The 20,461-nt window shown below is 36.4% G+C and overlaps 1 protein-coding gene across 1 annotated transcript in view; it reads right to left on the bottom strand.

Annotated features, from left to right (window-relative positions):
* Positions 1–20,461, bottom strand: part of COL28A1 (collagen type XXVIII alpha 1 chain) — a 50,855-nt gene that overhangs the window by 16,147 nt on the left and 14,247 nt on the right. The window contains exons 11-24 of the mRNA XM_088533440.1: positions 14,671–14,739; positions 13,463–13,531; positions 12,093–12,161; positions 10,998–11,066; positions 9,269–9,337; positions 8,415–8,483; positions 7,928–7,996; positions 6,790–6,861; positions 5,614–5,682; positions 4,961–5,032; positions 4,251–4,319; positions 2,629–2,697; positions 1,608–1,676; positions 196–264 (exon numbers count right to left, since the gene is read on the bottom strand). Of these exons, the coding sequence (XP_088389566.1) occupies positions 196–264; positions 1,608–1,676; positions 2,629–2,697; positions 4,251–4,319; positions 4,961–5,032; positions 5,614–5,682; positions 6,790–6,861; positions 7,928–7,996; positions 8,415–8,483; positions 9,269–9,337; positions 10,998–11,066; positions 12,093–12,161; positions 13,463–13,531; positions 14,671–14,739 (972 nt within the window). The remainder of the gene's footprint in view (positions 1–195; positions 265–1,607; positions 1,677–2,628; positions 2,698–4,250; positions 4,320–4,960; positions 5,033–5,613; positions 5,683–6,789; positions 6,862–7,927; positions 7,997–8,414; positions 8,484–9,268; positions 9,338–10,997; positions 11,067–12,092; positions 12,162–13,462; positions 13,532–14,670; positions 14,740–20,461) is intronic.

Consider the following 20,461-nt stretch of genomic DNA (forward strand, 5'->3'; position numbering starts at 1 on the left):
TTTGTGGCTAATTCAAGAAGTGGTTTGCATCTAACCTGGCAGAAAAGCCTACTGCAGTCTGTTCTGACTGTTGTGGAAAGCAATAGATGAAATTGCAGCATTTTGTCATATATGTAGCATTTAATCCACTTGTTTTTGGGGATGCTTTTCTACTATGTCTACTGCTCAGATGGATGTACAACATTATATTACTACCTTTGGTCCAGGATCTCCCACACCTCTTGGGCCTGGTGGTCCTGGAGGCCCCACTAGTCCTGGAGGTCCCTGGTACAACGGATGAATAAAAAAGCATGTTAGTAGTTGGTATAATGGAGTAGTACCTCTGCTCTTCCATAGAAAAGATAGTTAATAGAACCAGTTACTACTTCCTCCATTTCAGCTGTATTTTGTCAAAAATCTTTATACAACTGACGCATACTGAGCAGCAGTACTAACAGATTAGCAGATCTAACTCATCCATGTTTCGGGGCCGGGTCATTGATACAAATTCATCTACTCAGTTTTAGCAATGATCACATGTTCTGCCTGATACAGTCCTTCCAGGCTTCCCATGACAACTTGGTCCTTCTCTCTGTCAGAAGCACACTGGTCAGTTGTCACTGGCTGTGTTATTTGGGCAGCATCTGCTGTTTCCACCCTCCCGTCGTGTTCTCCTTGTCCTCTGCTGTGGAGGACACAGTGGGGAATAAAAGTCTTGAGAAAGAACCAAGTATCCCTAGTGAGCATAAGTGGTCATTTCCACCAGCTGGCCAAAAATGTACGTCTACAAGCATCCAACAGAACATAACTGAAATCAAAGACTGTAGATAAGATTTAGTCTAATGTTCCCTGAATTACACTCAACAAGATGCCCCTGGAGCAGGAGGCTGAACAAGGGAGGTCTCCCCATTTCAGTTCCGTCTCAAAAGAGACAGATGGCTGATTATGTGATGCATTCTAGGATACAAGGTTGTCCTAGCTGTGATTCAGGATCAGAATACGAATTGATGCTAATAACAAAATTGTCAAATTGCTTGGGTGGATGACTGAGATCTAGGGTGAGTGCTGATATGTCCTTGTAATGGAATTTGCCTGCTGGAATGTTCAAGCATTCACTCTTTCAGGAGCTAACCAGCAGGAAAACAAGCAGGGACAAATCTCCTAAAAAGAGGGTCTGATCTCCAGGACAAAAGGCAGCTGAGAAACCAAGGAAGTGAAGGCTCCAAGATTTGGTTAAACAGATCTTATTAGAAATCTTGAAGAGAGAATGACAAAAAGAAGGGGGTGGGAAGTGGGTTAGGGAGATTCAGAGCAGTGATTATATTTAACACATGAACAAGGAGGCCATTAAGATGCTGATGGCAATACAGCATGGTGCTGAAAATGAAGGCAGTCCAATTTATGCCTAGTTTTCATTGCCTATAGCGCTGAGACTGTAATTAGGACAAAAAGGGCCTTCAAAAAGTATATGATACTTACATTGACTAAAGAGAAGCTTAAACGCATTTAGTTATCTCAAAATAGCAATGACCACTAAAAAAAAACTAAGCTTTTTTTTTTTTTTTTTGAATTAAAGCACAAAATCTAACTATCAGCAAGGAAAAGAATGGAATTAAAATTATACTTACAACTTCACCTTTGTGGCCATCTCCTTTTTCTCCACGTGCTCCAGGTGCTCCAGGTAACCCCTGGTTACCCTAAAGAGAAGATGGTCAGGCACTGTGCCAGTAACTGGATAATCAGTTATTACAATGACAAAACGTGTATTTACAAATATCTGAGAAAATTATCTAATTTTTTTTTGGAAACACAGAATACCACTTTTCAGCTCTTGCAATTTGTTTGCCAATCTATAAATTTTTAAGCTTCTTTAATGCAGTTTCAGTTGCTAAAATTAAAATTTCAGAAGAGTAAGAAGTCTAAGTGAGTGAGACCAATTTTACACTTTCTTCATGTTAAATAATTCTAACATTTTGGATAAAATGAAAATGCTATTTCTTAAACATTTAGTAGCATTTGTTTATACAATAAAGGAAATCATGAATCATGAAATCATCTCTATTTTAATGTCAAATTCCAGTACAGTAAAGAACTGCCAAACAGATGTTCAGTCTTACCAGACAACGTAAATACCAAATACATGTTAACACATTCTCTTCTACAAGAATTGGCTAGTTTTGGCATTAGTAATACAGTTATAAATCCACTCAAGATTACTTGCCAAATATGTGATAAATCATAGTTCTGTAGTCCAGATTATTTAGCTACAACCAAAATATAGAAGAGATGGTCTGGGAATACTTCTATGAATAATGCCTCCCACAATTTCATGGGGTCAAGATAACACAACCACAGTGACTCACTGCACATCAACAAGGTAAGTAGCACTGTTGTCCTTCCAATAAGGAGGACCTCCTGAGAGAAGTTTCAGAAGTACCAAACTCGTTATTTAACTCATTTTGTGTTTCTTATTTGAAAAGATCAGATGTCTATTTTTTAGTTTTGCTCAACCTGGAATAATGGAGAAGTTGAAAAATTGGTTGGTTACGTTCCTGAGAAGTTGTGCAAGTGGTTTCTGCCGTCTACCAAGAGTTTTACATATATCCTGATTTTCTTTATGTTCCAGCTTTTGTCTCAAAGAAATCCTACCATTGGTCCCATTATTGATTTTCCAGGAAGTCCATCATCTCCTGGTGGTCCCCTGGGTCCCGGGTCCCCCTATTCAAACAGAAATCAATCCAAATATACATTTTTGTTATTCTCAAGTTTAACTAAAATTTTACAGAAAAGAAATAGTATTTAACTCTCTCTCACGATGACAAGAAAATTTCTGAGATAGTGATTTCATCACTGATAGTTGTAGAAGTTTTTGCTACCTTAATTCTAGCCTCTCATACTTTTGCTTCTCAAGAGTGTCAAAAAGAGGAATAATTTGACAATTTTAACTTTCAAGTGAAGATTAAGCATTACGATTCAGTTTCAGTGGTGAGATTCACCATGGCTTCTGCCTGTCTTCATTAGCACAACTGACCACAGATTGGTGCAAGACTGGCCTAGCTGTTTCTGGCAGAGCACCTAGAAGACAGCAAAGACAGTTTGGTGACAAGTGATAGCACATCCAGACAGAGCCTACAAATGCAGTGCCTCAGCATTTCAAAGTTGCAAGCTCCATATATAATTTATGAAGACTCAGAAAGAAACCTTTTTTTTTCCTCAAATATCTCAAATATTATCTGTTACAACTGCTGCTGATTTCAGTTCTGCCAGAACCCTTTTCTGAAAAAAAAAAAAGAAAGAAAAAAAGAAAAAAAAAAGAAAGAGGCTTAGATTTTTCCTTGTGCTACCCCTTTGGAGAGCAAAATTTTGGCTCCTTCTGGTGTTTAAGACAACAGCTATTTTCCTTTACATTAGGATCCTACAGAGAAACTTTCAATTTTCATTAGAATTAGTAAGATGGAAAGTCTGTATCTCAGGAACTATTCACTAGGGAATGAAAATCAAACATTCTATGAAAAGCAACTGTAACCAGTGTTGCTGTCTTTATTTTATTAATAGCTTAATGGCTGTCAAGGGAAACAAAACTGTGGTCCCCAAGCGTGGGTGTAGCTTAAAATACATAAATTTCAAATGGAAATTTCAAATGGAACCATGGTTGTCCAGCAGTTTGACGTCTAGCAATCACCCACTGCTGTACCAAATATTTAGAGGTACACTAGGAAGATTTCAGATCCTGAAAACAACCACTTTGAGCAACATGCTGATTCCTGACATTGGAAATTTAGTGTCTAGCCTCACTACTGCAGAGACAGGGATATTCGTAGAACACAATTACTAGTACTAAACTTCCCAGAGCAGAGAGAGAAAATGAACCTCTCTAGTCTGTTGCACTACTGAGTGATAGTTTAAAAAAACAGAGATTCTTGCTTAAACAAAGAAATTATTCTGTAGCTAGAGACAAGCAGTTATATATTTCCTAAAAATCAACCTGCATAATTACCCGTGCAATTTGTTCTGTTGTATCAACCATTCACATAAAAGGCCTGATCAGTAAAGGACCTCCAGTAGATTTTGTATCATGGCTAAGCTACTATGAAAGTTACACAAATGATAATGACGTGAATAAAACTGAAGTGAAAAATGCAACCAAGTCTTCAAAGCTCTTATTTTTCATCAAGAATTTTATCTGTGGACAATCTTGCCTGACATTCTTGTAATGTGTGTTACAAATGTTTCCATCTCTGATTTCCAGCAAGCGCATATCAGATAATCACCTTTGGTCCCGCAGGCCCCCGAATAGATGATCCGGTGACACCAGGCGGCCCCCTATCTCCAGGTTCGCCCTGTTATGAAAGTTTATCATCTAAATTTAAACATATAGTTACATTTCCAGCACAAGTAGCAAGGATTTTTTCCCAGAACTTTAATAATATAAGATAGCTAAACCTCTCCAGGGAAAAAAATAGACAATATTTTGGAAAAAAAAAAAACAGTTTATTGCTCTTGCGGAAGTTGTTCCACCTTTCAAGTTTTAAATAACTATTGCTTGTATATTTGATTTTTAAGTTTAATTATTTCTTTTGTGTAGAGCTTACAAAGCCAAATGAATAATCTGAACGCTTGTATGATTTAAATTTTTCAGGAGATATAGGTGATACTTATTACACACACAAAGGCTTAATAGAAAGCTAGTGTTTCAAAATCAAATTTGCAAAATGTCATGGCTAAAGTCACAAGGACAACTTTATTTGAGCTTCTTCATGCTCAATTGCAACAGCAAATACTGGAATTATATGCTTGTCTATCCTTTTTCTTTCCAGGTGCATGTAATATTCAGGGCAAAGCATGAGAATATTGCTTTTTCTGTTTTCCTTTTCTTACTATGCAAGTCTCCAAGCATCACAGACCTGAGGAGACTGTAGTCTACAGAAATCTCATAGGTCTTGTATCAATTACAAAGCAAAGTTTGAAAGAGCAAGTTTACTTTTGGTCCTGCTGGGCCTTGTATTCCTTTATAACCAATTGGTCCTTGGGATCCTTTTTCTCCTGGGTCACCCTGATCAAGACAAAGCAAAGCTTTTGTTTAAATCACAAAAAAAAAAAAAAAAAAAAACCTTTCATTCAAAGGCAGGATATACACAAATTAGCAAAAAAAGACAACTACAATGAAGCCCAACAAAATACAACAAAAAAGGTGCTTAGATGTTTCCCTCCAACTGAAATCTCGTACAGTTTTAGAATGTCATAATGTCATAAATTTTACCAGGTGAGACAGAAAAGTATCTGTCTCTCTACTAATACATCTTTACTTTTTTTTTTATTTTATTAATATTCCTCCTTCCCTCCCTACTGGTACACTGAGGTAATCTGCTTCCTAACTTTAAAGAAAAATTCTATACTAATTTTTTTATAAAATCACAATTATCCAAATAAATTTTGTCCCTATGCTTATGACCTGGTTATCTTGCAATTCTTCAGGCTAAGGAATGCATTGCTGTGTCTCAAGGCCCTTTAAAATCATCAGTTAAGATATAATTACTTCTTTAAGATATAATGATGAAAAGATGAGAACTGAACTCTCATAAGCAGGAGCATAAAATACTGTAGTATTTCTCAAGCATGCATGTTAAGTCCTACCTTTTGGCCTACATCTCCTTTGCCAGGGAGTCCTTCTGGGCCTCTCGGACCTTGATCTCCCTTTTCTCCCTAACAGAGATTATATGGTTAATGAATTTTCATTTAATTATTTTTATTTAATCAATTCACAAATTAACTATTTCAAACTGTTTGTTTCTGAGAAACAAATCTTGCACCAATACTTGTCCCAAAAATACAATAAAAAAAAGCTTGCAATTTTTTCTGCAAAAAAAGAAAATATTGAGAATGAAAAAATACTACAATTTTCCATATTCTTAACCCCTCCTGCATTCATATTCTTTATTTCTACAAACATTTGTACTAATGCCAACTGCAGATTAATCTTTTCCAGGAAGAATGTCATGCATATACTCATATGAGGAAGAGAAATATTTGCAAAGTTATCACAACAGATCTTATGTGGGCCAATTCTGAGACAAATGATTCTTAAGAAACAACAATTTTATGCAAAAAGCCAATCCAGGCTGCAAACATTTGCCACTGGCATGATTTCACATAGTTCACATATTATATTTAGGAAAATTATCTATCAAATAATTGGGAATAGGGTCAAAAAGATTGGCATCAGAATGTTTCCCAAAATTGGAAAGGAAATTATAATTAATAATTAATTCTAAACTGTTTGAGGTGTTCTCTTTTCCTCTCCTCTAAACTCTTTCCACCATTTTAAAACTATGACTTCTTTTCCCCATCATGGAGGAGTTTCTCTTCAAATATTAGAATTTCCTTTAGCAATAACCAGCACAGGTTTTAACTGCCTGCAACAATTTCTGTACCAGGTTGACAGCCTTCAGTCAGAGCTCACAATCCAGATAGTTGCCTCAGGTCACACTAATTTGAGCACAACCTCTTGGCAGACCCTAAGTAATAAAGACAAATCTGCTGACCAAGGGTATCTTGAAATTTAGTGGCAGTCAATAGCCCAAAAAAGACAGGAGAGATGGCATAGTTGCTGATTTACACATTAGCCCCTAAACTTAATTTTTTTGGAAAACTTTGTCTCAATTAACATATTCCCTCTTCTTGACCAAACTATAAGCATGTGTCTCCTCCCCGGACGAACGCCTTGCCACTGCACACCTGCAAACCCATACAAACTAAATTAGGTCTTCTTCCATCTACAGCTTTTACATGCAGTATATTAAATCACATTACCTTTTTCCCCACCTTCCCAAGTTCTCCCTTCACTCCTTTCTCTCCTGGGGGTCCTGATGGACCTATATTTCCCTTGGAAAAGAACAGATAATTATATTGCATCCCTCAGTAAGTTATTCTATTCTGTACAATGAATTAGAATACTAACGTCATACAGTATTTTTGCTGTTATTCCAAGTTAAATATGCTATATAGTTAGTAACGTTTTCTAATCAATCTAAAATATACATTTTAAAATTCTTCCTTGGTTTTGTATTATACAAATTTACATTTATTTGGCAAGTAAAGACACATGATTAAATGTTGTTTGTTTCTCTATATGCAAGAACAATATGACAAGAATGCCATTTATTTGCAACGTTCATCTTCTGGATCTTGGGGAATGGTCAGCCTAACTTGCCTGTCCAATCTAATCAATTTTCTTATGCATTTTTATTATAGTCATTGGCTTATCTGACCACATATCTTCTGTCTTATTCACTGCATGAATAGGACAAACTAGTTAAGTGTTTGTACCATAAATAAAGTTGTTGGCTGCAGGGATACTTGCTTCATAAACTGGTCTAGGCATTACTTTTAAGACAGGCATTGCCAGAAAAAAAGTTGAAATCGTCCATAGGAACTCTCTTAAAACAAAACGTCCTTCTCATTTTACCCTGTTACTTTGGAAATCCTACTTGAAACACCAGGACCTGGTCTGCAGCCTTCAAAAGTACAGCTAAAGTTAATTTAAGCTGTAAGTCATCACCTCTAACGCATGGGTGATGTAGCCACCACTGTCACACAAACTGAGTTTGTTGAGTTTGTACAGAGGAATAGAGGTAGCAACAGCCTTTATAACAGGTCTTAGACATATGTCATTATCTTAGGAAACACGAGGACAAACTCTCTCCCTGTTATGGCTGCCAAAATGATTTTCAGAGAGAGGGTGAGAGCTCTAGCACAGCAATATGTGTTTAAAGGATAAAACTGTGGAGTTAGAGCAAGATCTGTCACCGAAACCTCTCCTTATTTTGATCATGGTCAATTTATACAGAAACAAAACAAAACAAACAAACACTTCTATCTAGTTTATCAGCAATCTGGGAAAGAAGGTTAGAAGCAGTAACAGTTGAAACAGTTGAAAAAAAAGGCTCACCTTAAATCCTGGTATTCCAATTCCCGGAAGTCCTGGTTCTCCTTTTTGTCCAGGTTCACCTGGTTGACCCTAATAAGAAAGAAATCTTCTGTTTGGTAAAGAAAACAAAATCCAAAAGAAAAATCAGACTTTCTGTTCTGAATTTGAACATAATATAGATATGGCATAAAAGTCACTTGATAAGGACACTTCTGAAAGATATCTTGTTTGTAAATTTGTGTTCATTCAGCACCTAAAATCCACACTCACAAAGCTGATGGGCTGGAAGTTAAGCAGAAGCCATAGGTTGCATTTGGGGAACCCCTCAGTAACACTGGGTCTTTCTCATCGAAGATCAAAGCTGAACTGCTACCTCCAGTTCAGTGAATATTTTCATCTCATCAATACACACTCTTGAAAAGTCTGGCAAAGATATGTTGCTTCTTGATGCTTTCTACTGATTGTTGATTCTTGCCATGTTTTTTTTAAATCATGTCTGAACCTTTACCTTTGGACCTGGCAGACCAAAACCTTTAGATCCTTTTACCCCAGGGTTTCCTTGTGGACCCTGTATACCCTAAAAAACAGAATATAGAAGTTAATACAATATATGCTTCCACTCTTGAAATTCAGCATGCATTTGGGACATCTCATTTATTCCTAGGCAAATTATTGTGCAGATTAGATCCAATTTCTAAAACCCAATTTCTTGATTCTAACACCATTCAGATCAATTGGGATAATTTATATCAGCAATCCTTGGCTAAAAAAAACTTGATACTTTTTAAAATGAAAATTGCTGTGAGATTTATAATGTCTCCACTTCAGAATTAGAGATTTGATCAAATTAAAAAACAAAAAATGCATGCACATATTCATTATATCACTAAAGTAAAGATCCTGATCCTTTTTCTTTCGAAGTCAATGGGAAAAATATTTTCCTTTAGGAGAGCGCTAGGGCCCGCACACCCATCCTTGTCATCCCTTAGGGCTATGGAAATAGAAGGACACATTTAGATTTAGAACTGTTTCTCATAAACAGGAGATGCAGTCTGGAGTCTATCTGATGAAATTCACCACATGTTGCTGCTATTGCCAATAAAACAAAACATTAATTCTGAAATGCAATAACTGGAATTAACTTACATAAGACAAATCATCCTCATCTACCTGATGATGGTGAAACCTTAGAGGGGGTATTATGTCCAGTCTTTCTTGGGTTGCTTTATGAAGAACTATACAAAACTGTAGATTTTACACTAGAACTAATTAATTAAAGAGTGGCACAGATGCCTGACTCAGCCCATGACAGCCAGCTTTTTCATATCTGCAGCTGAATGTCTGTCCCTGACTTAAACTTACCTGGCTTCCTGGATGGCCTATTCCTGGAGGTCCTGCTGGGCCCTGTGGTCCCACTTGCCCTTGTTCACCCTACATAAAAAATTCTGTAAGTGATCCAGAGAGCTAAATTGCAATAGTCCATGTTAGCTGATTAACATATTTAAACTAAACACAGATGTCTTATCTTGAAATGTGCTACTTCAATTTGATTTAAATGAGTTTTGAATAACCGCGTGTCTACATAGCTGAAATAGTAAGAAAATAATACACTTTTCTACAAAGTGTATCTCATTTTAAAATTATGTATCTTATATGTAACTTTATAGCTGTACCTGATTTACAACACAGCTATAGCATCATTAGTAAAAGGATTTGTAGTTTATCTTTACTAACTGAGATTTTAATGTAAAGATTTTCTTCTACCTAGGTACATAGTTTTTTTGCACAATACTCAGAAGAAAAACTTGTGTAGCCTCTATCTACTACGTAATACTTCTGGAATTAAAGAAAGAATTAAGACCCTAAAGTAGGACTCAGAAAAAAATCAGGCACCTGAATATCTGTCTTTTAGTCACTCCTGAAAACTTCCAAAATTTTCTGCTACTGTCAAGCAGAAAAGCTGGAAAGGTGAAGACCTTTAGGTTCTTATAATTGTCATGAAAATGGCCAGCCTCATATAGAAGAGAAGCTACGCACATTAAAGGGTGAGGAGAGCTAAGTATTTTATGTGTGCTTGTACATGGAGGCCCTGTGGAGCACTTGGCTGGGAAATGGCATTCTGGTGGAGAGATTACAAGGGCCAAAAGGGTCACAAATCCATGAAGGTGTCAGGGATGTATGACAGCAATCCCTAAGAAAAAAAATATCATTTCCACTTATTCCAACCACTAATGTTCTCAAACACTTACTGTCCTGATCCTGGCTGATTGTTTCCTACACAGACCTGTGAATAGGACTGCTCATTCCTGCGCAGATAAAATATCTTCCCATATCTAAGGCCTTGAGCAAGATTTTTTGGCAGGTACTCACTAACTGTGCCTCTCACGGATAGACCAAATCACAGCACCTAGCTTGCTCTGAAGATCTTGGAGGCTCTTTGGTTGGAGAGCAAGATGGGTAAGTTCCTACATCTGAGAAGAATGACTGAGTTGTTGGTATTTCGGACGGGAGTGCTATCCTCTCCTCCTGCTGAAGCTGTGTGCCATGCAGTGAGGAACAGGAATCACGGGACAGGAGGGCAGGAAAATGATGGGAAGGGGGACTAATGCTATGGCACTAAACCATGAGAAGGAAGATCTGGATGATTGTCTTTTCCCTATGGGACATTTTGGCATATTTCACCAGCCATTATCTTGGGATGTACATGATACAGGTTGCAATTTCCTCAAGCAACGAGAATCAAAATCATTGTGGATTACGCTTGCAAGGACTGAATGACAAAAAGCTAACAAATTTCAGAAGCCAGATTGCTCCCTTGCCATCCCCAGATCCATTAAGTTAGATGAGACAAATGAGGTTTTATTTTTTTTCATACAATATAGTCCTTGGTGCACACAGTTAAACTCAGTATCTCTGTTAATACTAGAAGGCTCAGATATTTTGATAAAATAGTGCAGTCTGCAAAGCTACATACATGAAATGGTACAGAGCAGCTCCTCATGATTCCATCTATGATATATTTACATATTGTTGTGTGAATAATTCATTATTGCTTTTACAATAAATATGTTAAAAAATGCTCTGTGCCTACCTTATCGCCTTTGATTGGTTGCCCTGGCATCCCAGGTGGCCCATCAGCACCTGTGGACCCTTTTTCACCCTAGAAACATGTGACAGTTGTATAACTCTATTTAGGATCTTATAAAGGAAACCATCCTGGTTCCTGTGGTGACAAAATAGTCACCACAATGAGGAGGAAAAAAGTATTCATCCACAAACAAACAAGATAATGAATGGAAGAATTATTATTAGTATGGCTAGGAAAATTAGAATTTTATTTACAATGTTATTAGAGAAATTAGAACTATTATAATTAGGAAAAGAAATTTAATTGCAATTCATTAACATACTACATCTGCATTTATTGTGTTGTTGAAAAAATAAAGGAGATAAAGTAGAAAATGAAATAGTAAGAAGTAGGAAGCTACATTCTGAAAATGCGATAATTTGTTCATTATGAAGGCTGAAGCACCAGTACAGAACTTCATGGACCAAAGGCATGACTAGTATCTTTTCTATAAAAGGAAGAAAAATATCTTTGCTTAGTAGTTCAAACCTCTAGAGAACTTTGAAAGCCCTAAATAAGAGGGTTATGTTTTGATAGAAAGCCCACTTGTGATTTAATCACAAATGTTTGCTTCTCTGTGTTTATTAAAAAAAAAAGTTCTCAAATATTAACCCAATGATAGCAGTGATAGGTATTAAAGATGGAACGGTCCATAGAGACTCATACAATTCATACTTTAGGTTCCCAGAAATGGCAAGGCGGAATGAAAAAGTTTCTTGCATACTTTCCTCCAATACAGAATATAAATAGCTAAATAGTTTTTCAGAACACAGCTTTATGCAATGTTACAAAAATATGATATCCTAGTAAATACAGAAATAAGAATTGCATTAACTTCTTACTGTCAAAGATTGTACAACTTTTTGATAATTAATTTGATAGAATTCTTCAACTGGGAGGAATTTTCAGAAAACACAGTAATTCAGAAGACAAAAATCCACTGGTTAAAATTTTGTACCAGCAAAATGATCTTAAATAACATAGTTGCAACTGCAAATTTGTCCCATGAAGTTCAAAACAAAATAAAACAAAACAAAAAAGCAATTATTGTGAAAGTACCTTCTGGCCTTGAACGCCTTCTCCTGGTAGCCCTCTCTCACCTGGCAGACCATCAGGGCCAGGTAGTCCCTGTAAGATAATGAAAACTTCATCTGACTATAACATCAAATTCATTTCTTACCGACATTTTGCCCAACATCCTAGCATAGCCACTTGCATCCCTCATGGCACTGATAATTGCAGTAGACAACACTTCGACAACAGCTGGTTGAATTTAGGCAATTAAAAAAAAAAAGTGCATCAACCTTAATTGAAGGATTAAGATTAGAAAAAGCTAATGCCGAAATAGTTAGAATAACCATGGAATCAGAATGCTTAAGGTTGGCAGGGACCTCTAGAGACCATCTAATCCAACCTCCCTGTACATGCAGGGTCACCTCGAGCACAGGGCTATAATATAATTAATGCCTAAAGATTGTATCCTTAAAACCAAAATGAGACTCTGAATTAGATTAAATAAATACTTCTACTGCTGTGAATTTTACTTCCTATAATCTCAGGTACCTCAAATCTTTAAACCTATTACTTTGAACATATTTTTATAGCATAACTCAGAATTCATGGGCACTGTATAATAACATGTAGCTTTTTGGAATGGAAGAAATGGTGAAACTATTTTTTTAAATGGCTAAACATGAAAAATTAGCTAATGTCAATTTGGCTTCAATAAATATTTGCAATGCCTTACGTTCTTTCACAGAATTCAGCTATCCTTTGCTACAAATTAAAAACACTGTTTCTGAGAAAGCTTTCAGAGGAGCTGATTCTGATATCGCTGTTTATGAAAACTATAAAAAACAAACAGACAAGCAAAAACTTTTTGAAGATAACCTACTTTAATTCAATATATAAAGATATAATTAAGACCATAAAGAAAAGGTATGTTGGCAAATTTGGATTTCTGTTTCTCATGCAATTAAAATTACAGAGAGATTTGGGAGAATAGCTAGGCCTGCTATCTGCCTAAAATTTGTTTTTGACCATTTTTAAGAGATGTCCTTAACTCAAGTAACTACTGCTACACTTATTATTAAACAACTTCATGTCTGTTTGCAAACTGGATACTGCAGTCTTTCTCACATGGATTAATCACGGATCAAGTAAATTCCTCCTCCCCCTGCCCCCTAAAAAAAAAAGTTTGTAAATGGTTTTTTTCCCTTAGTCTGATCAGCCACATGCAATTAGTACTGCAATACTGGATGCACATATCCAATATGCACTATGATGCCACATCCAAACATTTCTGCAGCTTCAGATTAGATACTGGGTTGTTCGTGGAATCAGAAGTCACTATAGCTGCTGTCAATAAATTGGGATCACTAAGATTTATTTTATGATTTCTACTTCCAACATATGTATCACTGACTTACTGGTAATCCTGGCTCACCAATTCCAGGGGGTCCTGGGAGTCCAATTTTTCCTTCTTGGCCTTGAGCCCCCTGGTGAAAAAAAAAGTAGAAATTTCAGTCCTAATTCAACTTGATGCTTTTGGAAATATTTATATACAGATGAGTGAATCATGTTGCCAAACAAATCTGAAATGAAACATGCAACATCTCTTGATGTAAAACAAACCAAAATGATAATTCAGAAACTTTCCAAGGTAACTTTGAATTATATCTTTGCATTGAGACAGCTGCTTAGAGCAGAGACCCTGAAAGGTGAAAAGAAGGAGGAATGTCAGGCTAAAATTGGTTGCAATACAAATCAAACATGAAGCACAAATGTCCAGTTATGAAGGATCCTCCCCACAGCCTCAGTCTAGAAACTCAAATTGTATTCAAGCCTGCTTCAGTAGAACACCCAGTTGCAGGAGAACACCAAGTACTACTGTTTTTGTCTCCTACTTGCAAGGTGTTAAAATCTTCAGAATTATACCAGGGTACAGAGGATTATGTGCTTCAAGAATAAGAGTATAGAACAGTTTTACCTCTCCTCATGGTAGCACAGAAACTGTATTGAGGAGTGAAATTCCTCCTCCATAAACAAACTCTAAAAACTCACTAGCCAGACTGATTTGGGTGAGATCTCGTTCTGCTTAACTTGGGTCTCTTATTTGAGCCTAAGCTGTAGGTTTCTAACAAAGATCTCTTAAACTAAGTAGTTATCGTTCCTGTACGACTTTGAAGACCCCCCCCAAGGAAGATTTGGCTGGCCAACATAGGTAGCCATGACTTCTCCAAATTAGCAAGACTTCATTTCACCTTGAAATCTGTCCCTCGGTGAAGAAATAAGAAGGCAAATTTGTTACTTGATTGTATATCATAGTGACTCAGATCTATTGCTATACGGGTAAGTATCTTTACTCATTAGTGCTTGAAAGTCATCTCACAAATTTTATCCTAATTTAAATGACATTATTTCTGATTTCTAATGTTCCTTCATAATCAAGATTTGGAGTTGCTGTAAAGACAGGTCTATTTTCTCCATCCCATGCAAATTCACAAACTCAACAATAACATCATTTTACATTTGGGTTATAGGAGTTTGGTGAAACAACAAGCAAGAATGTTCATTAAAAAAAAAAAAAGAGATTGCACAGAGGTAGCATGTTCACAGATATATTCCTGAGGGTTACCTTGGGTCCTGGATCTCCAACCCCAGGGAGTCCGGGGGGACCGTAGGGACCTATAGGACCCTGTTCACCCTAAAGGAAAAAAAGATAGTAAGAAAAACAATTAAGTGCAAATGAAACATTAATCAAATTCCACCTGGGCCCATGGTGTCATTTAGGGCTATAGAAATGTGCATTTACAGCAAAAAACAAACAAACAAGCTGACAAGGTTAAATGTTTAGATTAAAAGCAGGGTCAATAACCTTGTCATACAAGTCGCTGGGATAGGTAATAACCTTACAAAGCTGTAAAGCTTTATAAGCATCAGGAAGATCAAAATATGCTTGTTATCTTTCGTCCTGACTTTCGGTATATATATGTATATGGTATATATATAAATACTGAAAATTTGGTATATGCTTTCTCTTTTCAGAAAGGATGGGCCTTTGGAAATTTAGTAATATTTATGGTTTAGACATTGACCTTCAGATTTTTTCCCCATAGTGATGACAGTTTTTACTACTACCTTTGACTGCAGCTCCTAATTCTCTTGTACGAGAGGTGTTAGAGAAAACGAGCACCAAATTCTCCAGAAAAATTGACATTTAGAGGCAGGTGTCAGGTAAATAAAGCCTTTAAAGATCTGAGTTTTATTGCAGGGAGAACCTGACATAGACCCGTACTATGAATACAGGCTCTGATATGTTGGTTGATACATTCTAAAGCCACTGTCTCAGAACATATTGAAGGTCTGACTTAACCTAAGTAATTTTCACATTAAAACTTGGTGTAGTCTCTATAGTGATTTCCATTCAGGTACAATTTTAAGGTTTTATGAGTTCTGCAAATCAGAACAGATCCTTGCAACTTAGTTTCTGTTAACTAAGCATATGAAGTGTTATCATTGCAACTTTAAAGCTTACAATAGCATGCTAATTGATGCTCAGCCTTAAATTCAGCCCTTTAGAGAACAGTATGTTAAATGTGCTATGAGATGTAATCCTATGTCAAAGTTCAAAATTTTGTAGCACACCTTCATAATTATATATAATTAACAGAGCATGAAAAAGAAACTTACTATAAAGTGGATAAAATCAGAGAAAGCTGATATAACTCCGAAGAGTACCTAGACTTCAAAATACCACACTGATAGGGAATTACCAACTTCTACATTGCATGAATGTAGATTCAGTGCATGTAGCAATAGCTCTTGACAAAATACAAGACGTAGCAATGAAGCTTACCATATTCCTAGAAAGACAATATTGTCTGGTTTTCATAATAGTATTTATTTTCATGAAGCCTTTGGACTAGAGTACCAACTCAGGTTGGTGTACGTCCAGATTTTCTCAAATGGATGTATTTTTCTTTACTGATAAAAAGGAGATTAGAAACTGACTCTTTTTGTTCATAGATGTTGTTTTCCCCTTATGTTTATTATGATACCAATCGAACAAACAAAAAAAAATGGTCAAATTGCAGATCTTCTAGACTTTCAGTTTCCCTCTGGGATTAACATGACATTGAACAAGCTGTTCTTTCAAAATCTGCTTATCAAAACCATTTTTTCAAGTGTTTCCCATCAGCAGGAAATTTAGGGAAGGCCAAGAATAATACAACCAAAGCTAAGAATTTGTCTCCTCTTTAACTCTGTTCAAAAACTCTCAGTTTTAAGTACTGTTGTCCTTTAGGCCAACAATTACTTCAATTTCCGGATTTTCTGACTTGCTTTCATTTAGGTGAGAATAGGGGACACACATAAGGAAGTATTTGATACCATTTCTTTGGAAATTATATACAATTTTTGTGGCTTAGATGTGTCCATTTCACTTCCAAAGGTAATAATCTAGGCTATTGAATGTCTTTAATGTCAACACATCACAAGAATCCAAGCACTAATGGAAATTAAGCTTCGTCTCTGAATCTATACGGTCCCCTAACTCATCACCCATTATTTCTTCAACAGCTGCTGACTAAACTAGCAGAGCCCAAAAATACATCCCCTTGCAATCCCAAGGCCTGAAAATAGTCTGGTTAGGGTTGGATTTCGCCACCTCAAGGCAGAGTGATAAAGCCATAGGCCCAGAGGACTGTGAAGAACGGCACATTTTTAGCCTGATAGACTGGAAAATGGACCCACTGCACTTTGCTGCAATCGTACAGATTTCTGAGCCTGAGCAAAAGCTACTGGGGTCAGTTCATTTCCGTTCAAAAATCTTTGGGTAAAGCACTAATGCGCAGCTTGGGTGAGCTGATTCCTATGTAAAAACAAGGAAGTCCAAAAGGTGACATAGCGGTATCCTTGCCTCTCTCCTCCTTTATCCTTTGCCACTCGGTCTCTCCCACTACTCCTTTTAATACTCTGCAAGATTTGCTTGCACCATACGAGTGTGACTATCCGTCCCCCCACTCCACCCACAGGCTGGCAGGACGCTCTGGTTGTGACACCCACAAGGGTCGCACCGGTTCTGCACTGCAGGCCGGGAAGCCGCGGGCGCTGCCAGGAAGGACACACGCACCAGAGGGCCCTCCTGCCCCACAACCGCCGGAAACGCCACACACGGAGCAGGGACACGCAACCGCCGCGGAGCTGCTGCTGGTGCTCCCATATGGGCCCGTTCGTTGCCGTCATGCTTCCCTCCTGCGCCCTCTCCCCACACTCTTTCACTCAATCACTCACACAGGTAAATGGTGGGGAGAGTGCACTAAATATGAGCTATTCAAGTTCCCATTCCTCAGCAATTTTATGGGAAAAGCAGCATGAGATCTCACAATCATTCATCCCATAGAATGAATGAAATAGATATACAAACTTGAAGAACATATTAAAAAAAAAAACACATTTTTTTTGTCAGTAGCACCCAGCACTGGTATCTGTAAGTAGGATATCTGGGATACAGCAAAAGCCACTGAGCACATTGGCTGCATTTGTTGAAGTTAAAACTTGTGTGTTGGAACTTATTCCATTCTAAAAAACAGAGTTTAAAAGATACAGGCTCATGTCTCAGCTGAAACAATAAACCAAACCTCCTTGTTATGCTTGCAGGGTGTCTTCCAAACTGGGTGCTCTGTCCTCCAAATGGACATTCTGTTTTGTATCTATTTCCAGCAATTTCAAGGAGAATTTTCCAAAGACAATAATTCTGTGGGATCCTTCTGATTCCAAATCATTTGTTCTTTCTCACGTTCACCCACATGCTAATATATATGCTGTCTTAAATGCAGGCCGGAGTCCAACTAAATTGTTTCCCAAAAGCCCCTTTTTAACTACGATAAAAACAATACTCGGTTTCTGTTTTCTTCTTCTTCTTTTTTTTTTTTTTCTATTGACTAGTACACTTCAAGCAGCTTCAACTGCAGTTATTATCAGTATGATAATACTATATCAGTACTGTTCCTTATTAAAAAAAAAGATTGTAGAACAGTAGGAAAATTCTATTGAATCGTATTTCAATTGAATTGGAAACAGTATTGAACACCTACATCTCTGTTGAAGTGAGGATGTTTGAAGACTAATGGGGGAAAAAACACACTACCAGACAACATGCACATTTTGGAAACATAAACTATTCGACCTGTATTAATGACTGTGTATTTCAAGGTTCATAGTCTGTAAGCATGGCTTTTATTTTTAACAACAATTTTTAATCAATTTTAATCATTTGTTAACAGTAGTGCTACACATAATGTAAAACTTATTAAACTCACAAAGTCCTGGCAATAATATCCTTATCTCCACAATTAGAAGGAAATTTTGATTTTTCAAAGTAGCTGCTTTATAAATATTTTCTTTGTATCATTCAAAATTCAAATTCTTTTTTCTGTTTCTTTCTAAAACATGATTTTCCTTTAAGTGTAGCATCAAATAAAATAATAGGAAGAAAAAAATGATTCCATCTGAGCTTAATATTTTTATGGATTAAAACTGTACCACTTTAAGCTTGTAATATGCATAATAGTCTTCCTTCCTTCCACCTTCAAAAATAGCTTCTGTTATTATGAGTAGCAGTTAGTGCCAATATAAATAACTACTGTTAAGAATGCTCATACGTCATGTAAATAACAGAAAGGCTAGGTATTCTACAGGGAGCTATAACAATCAGTAATGTCACAAATATATAATATTTTTCTTTTTAAGGTAAACATTAGCAGCAACAGTTGATACAGATATTTTGATAGATAGTTTAGGTATTTTGTATTTTAAAGTTGTAGTGCATAGGAATTATACTTCTTTAGAGGGAAACTGGATTTTTCAGTCTCTTGGGAAAGATGTAACTTGCCAGATAAGAAAGGAAAGAATTCATAAGTCATGAGAGAAGTCGCAGCATCCCTTAGCAATTCAGTCTGCGACCTATTTTCAGAGAAATACGTACGGATTAATTTTTCATAGAAGGATTATCCTAACGTGGTTTTATGGGAATAACTGCTTTGAAAACTCATATTCAAACTTAACTATTTCCTTAAAAGTTTGAATATATAGCTGTTCATACAACTTCCAGCTATAATTCAAAATCTTACTATGCATCTGAAATTCTCCAGAGAAGTCCTAGCTATGGCAATGGCTTTTAAGAATGTGTTGCTTTCAGCCTTTCTATGAATACACCATGATTTCCAGAAATGTGTTCTTTATTTTGAGTAGCTGGTCCAAGAGTTTGAAGAAACAAATCTAATATCATTTCTGAAATTGTAAGTACTGCCTCTTCATTACTTCCTTTATGACTGGTTACCTCAGTTACACAAATAACGTCCAGTTCCTGATTTTATGCCTCGGTTGTATAACCTAGATCCATATTTTTCTGTTTGTGCATTATTCGCCAATACATATGAGTATTCAGTCTCTCAATAGATTTTAAAATTCACTGGAATATAGACATTCTTACTGAATCTTACATGTGTTGTTCTATAGAACAGCTTTTAAAAAAATTAAATAGTAATCAAGCAAGCATTTGTGAATTAAAGACAGAAAACCAATATGTATTAAGTGTTCTTTTTGACATGTGTTAAAATGCTTACTTACTTTTCTCCGGAGCTTTTTTTTTTATTACTATTGAATGGCAAAGTTGTCTCTAATATATACCACATAATATATGTGGTGATATAAATCTGATGAAAGTAAATTCAGTAGCCAATTGGAAGGTTATTTACTGTTTCTACTTAAGAAAGCTTGTGGTTTCCTGCAATATTTTTAGTGTGGTCTGTGAGAAGCAATTCCAGTAAAAAGAACTGCTGCTAATTTAATCACCAGCTACCATCAAGCTATCCAGCTAGTCCATATCTATCTAGCCAGGAATGTAAGATTTTGCTGAAGCAGAAGCAAGCATGGCATGACTGTTCTTGTTGATTTTCAGTATTAGTCCTTTTACTTTTCCTCTGAGTGAGATCTTGCTTGTCTTTTGGGAGACGTTGTTTGCATCAGCAAGCACAAATAAATAGCAGGCCACCCATCTCTTTTTAATGAGTCAAGAAACACAACATCTGAGTCAGGAGCTGTGGTGTGACATGAGTCAAATATCTCTCCTTTAGAACCAGGGCTATAAATTAATGATCTGCAAATTCAATAATTAATTGTGTGTATTAACTTCAAAAGAACTGCAAGAGCTTTCCCCATGGAGTTTTTCTAATTTTCCTTAAAAATTTTATAGCTGAATGAGGTATGTAGTATGCTTTGATTTAAGTTCTTGTTTCATGTTACAATGCACATAACATGTCACAGGTGATGAGGCTGAAGAATGCTTTAAAGTGAATGGACTTCAGCAAACTCCTAAGGAAATTTAAAGCACAGCTGTAAACCGCATTTTTTCTTGGCATTTAAAG

This window comes from Tinamus guttatus, unplaced genomic scaffold, assembly GCF_059628265.1.
Source record: "Tinamus guttatus ecotype Peru unplaced genomic scaffold, ASM5962826v1 Tinamus_guttatus_pri_ptg000503l, whole genome shotgun sequence".
Lineage (NCBI taxonomy): Eukaryota > Metazoa > Chordata > Aves > Tinamiformes > Tinamidae > Tinamus > Tinamus guttatus.